Below are 5,962 nucleotides of genomic sequence, written 5' to 3'. Positions count from 1 at the left end.
AGTTCATGCAGAAAAGAAGCTCAACATGCTGCTTATACACTTCAAGTTTTTACAGGAAAAATCACGTTTTTTTCTGTGTCATATTCCGCTTTTACCAAGATGGAGATTATAACATCAGAATTTAACGAACTTCCTTCTTCAGCTTTAATAAGAAACTTGACCGGAAATTTTAGCAACCTATGAGCTCTAAAGTTCCTCAAATACTTTTTCAGGTTCCAACAGAAAATGTAACACTCCTCAAATTTATAATAGTTTCAAGATACACTAATTCAAGATACACTAATTATAGAATTAAATTATTATTATTATTTTTCTTGTTAATAGTGAATATATACACACACACTCATAAATAATTGGATATACAATTAGGAAAATATTATTATTTATTAAAGGTGGGTATCATTAATTATTAGTTACAAAAAAGAAAAAGGGAAAAGGGCCTAAAAACAAACCATAAAATGGGCACTAAAAAGACAAAGGCTCGTGAAGCCTTAACCAAAAAACTTCCATCGTGAAAAGCAGAAAGCAGAGGCCACGAAAAAAACAGAACACTAAGTTCTGTTCGCTCACGAAACCGAGCATGCAGGCAACGAAAAATACTAGGGTTCTTCACAACTCACTTATTCTTGAACTCAGGTATGTAAAATCTCTTATTGTCAATTACCCTACAGTAGTAATAGGTAAGAATTGAATAGCTAAATCTCTTCTTCCTCTATATCATCAATAAATTTCATAATTAGGTGTAGTACTTTAAAATTGATCAAAATACACCGGTTGTTGTAGAATCGATTGTTTGACTGGTGTCAATTGGACTGGGGTCTACGTATTGGCTCAAGGAGTTTTGAGGTGAGTTGATATAACCCTTTACTAAAGTGGTTTAACTCACAAAAGCACGCATACAAGGTGTTTGATGAATTGCTTAAAAGAGTTTATCTTTATTTAATTAGAGCGAGTGAGTACCCATTAATGTAGAATTTGTTCTAGCAAAAGTTTAGATGATCTATTACGCTATATGTGCTTAAATTTTCAGATTTTTGTGTTGTTCTTATATGTTATTTTCATGTTGAAAATTATGAAGAAGAGAATCTTTGAAAATATTTTTATATGTTTATTTCATTCTTATGCCATGTTTTACATTTAAGGACACCAATATGAGCATGTACATAATGTTCTATAAAGAAAAGATTTAGACTTGAAAAGTCACAAGAATAAGTTTTAGAAAGAAAAGATTTTTGGGAGTATCCTTTATTCTGAGAAGGGGTCATCGTCCAGGCCGAGGGTCCTGACCAAGGCGTTGACTTCCTGAAACTACTTGTGCCAAAGTAGGGAGCATACGAGCCGAGGGTCTCTTTGCTGAGAATTTACTTAGCCATGCTAAGGTATGATACATGAGCGCTGAGAACCATGAAGCGAGTGGCACCTCGTGGATTGGGCCTATTCGATCAGGTTGGGATCAAACCCGTGCCGATCACACGGTGACTGAGATAGAATTAAGTCAGGATAGTTGGAACTCCCAAAGTATAAAGTGAAGTATTTTTTTTTTCAAAGAAAGAAAAAGGAAAAGAATTTCTTTTAGAATATTCATAAATTGCTATTATGCAATTATTTTAGAATTATTTTTATAAGCTTTATGTTTTACATGCATTTAGAACCTTTGCTTGTAACGTATATGTTATTAAAGTTTCTCCCCCTGTTGTTGAGACTCACTGAGTATAGTGGATGATACTGACGTTCTCTTTTGGGAACCTACGTTGGTCTGCGGTACAACATAGGAACTGGATTTGCAGGCGAGCAGGTTACGAGTTAGGATTTCCTTCCCTTCCAATGATATTGGTGAGCTCCGCTTTTGTTCGTGGAGTATTCTTAGAGTCATTTTTATTTAGCTATTTCTTTGTTTATTTAGAGACCTGGCCAGGAAATCTCATGTCCTGAGCAGTGCGTCAGTTTATCAGTAGAGGCTTCATAGACATAGTCAATGGGTTAAGATTTAGATGTTTTTTTTTATTTATAATAATTTAGCATAAATTTGGTAGTTAGTACGTATAAAGTTTTGGATTTGATTTATTTAAATATTTACATTAATCAAAAGTATTTGGTTGGAGTATTAACTTGTTGCATATAAAGTTTGAAGTTATAATAGATTTGATCAGCAGAGATGATTCGCTCGGTCAGGTTTAGTGATCGAGTGCCAGTCCCGGCTTGTTTAGAAAATGGGTCATGACAGAAAATAAGGAAGTGTACTCACTCATATGCTTTAACTTATATACCTATGGAGGTTTTAACATCAAAATTTAGCAGCTGATCTACTAGAAGGTGAATAGAGAACTTCCCCTAAGGGAAAAGGAAGAGAAGCTTCACTAGGAACCCATTTATCGAGTCAAATTAGTAAAAAAAATTAAAACATACTAGAGATACTCATGATTGTAAAAACAAAAAGAAAATAGCTTTCTATTCTTTATAGGTACGGAATATGGAGAAATGGGGAGAGTACCTCAATTCGAATGCCAAATTGATGGTCTTCATAGTAACCGGGTTCATTGCTGACAATCATTCCTCTCAATAAGGGAGTCATATTTCCAAAGCGGAAACTAATGCTATGTGGGCCTTCATGAACATTTAGTGCAGCTCCTACACCATGCCCAGTTCCTAGAGGAAATAACGAGCACGTGTAAAGGAAATACTCCAAGTTACTAAAACCTCCTAATACCATAAGAACACAGAACTTGAGCACGCTTACCATGCCGGTAATCAAGGCCAACCTTCCATAGGGAAGACCGTGCAAATGCATCCAACACGAAACCAGGGGTATTCTCAGGGAAAACTGCTTGGTCAAGTGCTATGTGACCCTGAAAATATTTTAATCAACTACAACCCATCTAAACAATTATAGAAGCTCTTATCTAGCAATGCAGCGAAATGGGCTACCAAAGAATACCAAGAATACAACCTCAAGGCATGTGCTTCAAAGGGTAACATTTGAAATGGAGACTTGAAAGTAATGTAATGAGTTGATTTTATATGGACAAAATCAATTACTTAAGTTACCTAAGATTTTGAGGTACTTTATAGGTTCCTTTCACTGTTTCACTACATTAGTTGATCGGTTACTCATAATTGAACCTTAAGTTCGGGGGAATCAGAAACTACTGTATCTTTTTTTGAAATGGTAACCAACTTGATTCCACAACAATCTTTGCTTATGAAACCTTTATTTTGTTAAATCTGCCAATGAGGGAAGAAAAGAGCTTCTGTGAAATATGCTATAAACAAGATGGATTTTAATTCTATTTCACGGATATGCTGGAAATTATCCATAAAGAGTTGAGCGTGAAAATTGGTTATATCATAGCTCATGAAGTCTAGTTTCCAAGAAATGACACGGTTCACCATTTGGACACTCCGGCCGGAAGACATGGTCAAAATACTCAAACATGAGCAAAGCTGAAGGAAGCCCGTGTTGGTGTCCATCAGAGGAGATTTTTCAGCAAAAAATTACAACTATGGCACCTACGCATCAGCTGAAAATTTTCTGGTTTACAAAAATGTCCTTACGCAATATCTGTAAATAGAACAAAGTTAGGGCTTAAGAGGGAGACGCTGCACCCCCAGAGAGAAAGCATTAGGCTGTTAGGTTCTTTTTTCTTGCTCCCATCTTCCAACTTTTGGGATGTAACCACAACATTTTCTTGGTGCTGCTTTTGACATCAATACTGCTTACCAATTTAGAAAGGAAAAAAAGGAGAAAGCATTAGGCAGCTCCAATTTAGGTTCTCATTCCCTTTATTTTCTTTATAATTAGATGCTTGAAATGTAAGTCCTCCGATCAGCATTGAACAACCTTACATTTCCTATTAGTAAGGATTTAAATTGAAGAATAATCCTATTCCAGAAAAACTCTACCATATTCCTGTCGTAAGTATAACATATGTACCATTGCTGACAGAAAGGTATAGTTTACCTGTAGTACTCGGGTGAAACATTCTCTCTCTCTTGCAGATGGTTCACCGAAATGCACTGTCCTAGTAATGTCAGTCGTTCCATCAATATATTGGCCTCCACTGTCTAAGAGGAAGAGTTCCTTCCCATCCACAACGCTACAACTATCTGGCTCTGGCTTGTAATGAATTATAGCACCATTGGCACTCAAACCAACATAAAACCTTAGTAGTTATGAAAATTACTGGAAAGAATACCAGCATGTGAACAATTCTGCACCTAACTAGCATGTCACTGATCATTTTATGGTGATTCAGACATTTCTTCTCATCAATATCTCAAAAAAAGTGATCTAAAATTTTAGTGCACATAAATCCATTAAGAAAATTGAATATCACTCCATCAGAGAAAGCATCCATACATCTGAAAAAAGTTAAAATGAAGCATTATACATTCTTTACAAACTATCAAGTAGCATCTATGCTGAAACAAAAAACTACAGATTCATTGACTATGGAAAAGCCTCCTTAAGGGTGGGTTAGGTTAGTCAATCCGGCCCGAGACGCGTTCGTTGACAAAACTGCCGTAAGCGGAGGCGAACTGATCAACGAGAAAGAGGCCCTACTCACTACAAACGAATACACCACAAAATCGAACTGCACTCATGCCTCTCCCGCATCAAGTTGACCGCCCCCCTACGTAGCTAGAGGAGGAGCTCCATCTCTTGAACCTGCCTTCTTTTTTGAAGAAAGTCCTATGATCAAAACAAGAAATATTAGGAACAACAAGATCGCCAAGAAACACTTCATTACCTTACAATAATTAATATAAAGAATTAAATCACAAAATTAAAGATAAATAAAAAGTATATAAAATCATACCACAATACAAAATTGCGGTCAGAAGTTAAAATTTATTCCCCTCGTTTTTCCAAGTCTATAAACTTTTCCAATACTTGTACCATTCTGGCCTCCAAATCTAGCAGCCTTTTCGTTTTAATTAACATCCAAAATGGGAGAAAATTAAAAAGATAGAGTAGAGAAAATTATTATCCCAGATTGTACTTCCGGGCTAGGAGTAAATATAGGCATAGAAAGAGTGGTTTCGGGAGTAGTGAATGTAACATTAGAACTAGGGCTACCACCTTCAATCTTCTTCATTGATTTCTTTGGGAGCTCCATTGATTTCTTTAAGCTGAGTAGAGCTAGGAAACCAGCGATATTTTGAGATTTTATTTGAGAGGGAAGCTGAGTAGAGCTAGGAATATGTAATTAAGGGATTGACAAAAAATTTTAAACTTTAGAAAAAAAATATATATATATATATATATATAATATTAAAAGTACGAAGCCCCTTAGCAAAATATCGTTCGTCTTTTTTACCCCTTTAAAAATAGAATTCACACTGAATAAAATTGTCATTTCATTTTTTTAATATTTGAAACTTTTAAGTTAATAAATTTAAAGTATTAAACTTTTCCTTATTTGAATTATGTAAGAACACCTACTATTTAGGAACTTAATATCAAGTACTCATAGAAAAATATGATTTTTTTCCTTATGTAAGTACAATTTGAAGATCTTCAAAAGACATAAGAGTAATAAACTTAAATAATTTAGACGTTTATAGTAAATTCATTGGAATTTACTAGCTAGAATAAGTTTTTAATAATTACTTGGAATTATTTTAAGTTTATTCTATTTTCGCGATTCCTACAAGTTTTGGTTAGCAGGCCTAATATTTTGGACTAACTTTTTTTTTCCCACATAAAATGAAGGGAAAACTTCCGAGCATAAAAAAAGGCAACGTGGTGTTGAAAATAAAAAAAGTCTCCACTCGAACTTTTTCTTTTTCCAAGTCCATTCGCAATATTTGTTCTTTTTATTTCGTTTAAACCAATTTTTAACCACCTTTTTCTTCTTATTTTGTAATACAAATTAATTTTGATGAAATTTCTTAATGATCATATTGATTAGAAATAGGTAACTAAAATAGCAAAATTGTTGCAAGGATATCAAAATATTTT

General features: G+C 34.4%; 1 protein-coding gene and 1 long non-coding RNA gene across 2 annotated transcripts; one reads left to right on the top strand and one right to left on the bottom strand.

Annotated features, from left to right (window-relative positions):
• The first annotated feature begins 351 nt into the window (after nucleotides 1–351).
• LOC142174760 (uncharacterized) lies at nucleotides 352–2,104 on the top strand. The gene is made up of 3 exons (XR_012703815.1): nucleotides 352–636; nucleotides 784–846; nucleotides 1,773–2,104. It is a non-coding gene; the product is annotated as an uncharacterized LOC142174760 (long non-coding RNA).
• Nucleotides 2,105–2,440: 336 nt separating this feature from the next.
• LOC107769094 (aminopeptidase P2-like) lies at nucleotides 2,441–5,117 on the bottom strand. Its single transcript, XM_075240103.1, has 6 exons — nucleotides 5,081–5,117; nucleotides 4,667–4,748; nucleotides 4,306–4,359; nucleotides 3,959–4,160; nucleotides 2,738–2,846; nucleotides 2,441–2,646 (listed from the first exon to the last, which is right to left on the bottom strand). The coding sequence occupies exons 1-6, from the start codon at nucleotides 5,115–5,117 to the stop codon at nucleotides 2,456–2,458; spliced, it is 675 nt and encodes a 224-aa protein (XP_075096204.1). The 3' UTR covers nucleotides 2,441–2,455.
• Nucleotides 5,118–5,962: the final 845 nt, after the last annotated feature.

This window comes from Nicotiana tabacum, chromosome 20 (assembly GCF_000715075.1).
Source record: "Nicotiana tabacum cultivar K326 chromosome 20, ASM71507v2, whole genome shotgun sequence".
Taxonomy (NCBI): Eukaryota; Viridiplantae; Streptophyta; class Magnoliopsida; order Solanales; family Solanaceae; genus Nicotiana; species Nicotiana tabacum.
Note: the sequence above shows the minus strand (reverse complement) of the source record. Positions and strands in the feature narration are given on the sequence as shown.

Bases quoted from the DNA above. Each gene is read 5' to 3' on its own strand.
- LOC107769094 (XM_075240103.1), bottom strand. From the start codon at position 5,117: ATGGAGCTCCCAAAGAAATCAATGAAGAAGATTGAAG. The intron at 4,161-4,305 runs GTGCACTAAAAT...ATAACTACTAAG, and splicing joins AATTTTCTTAATGGATTTAT to GTTTTATGTTGGTTTGAGTG. The intron at 2,847-3,958 runs GTAAACTATACC...AAATATTTTCAG, and splicing joins GTTTCACCCGAGTACTACAG to GGTCACATAGCACTTGACCA.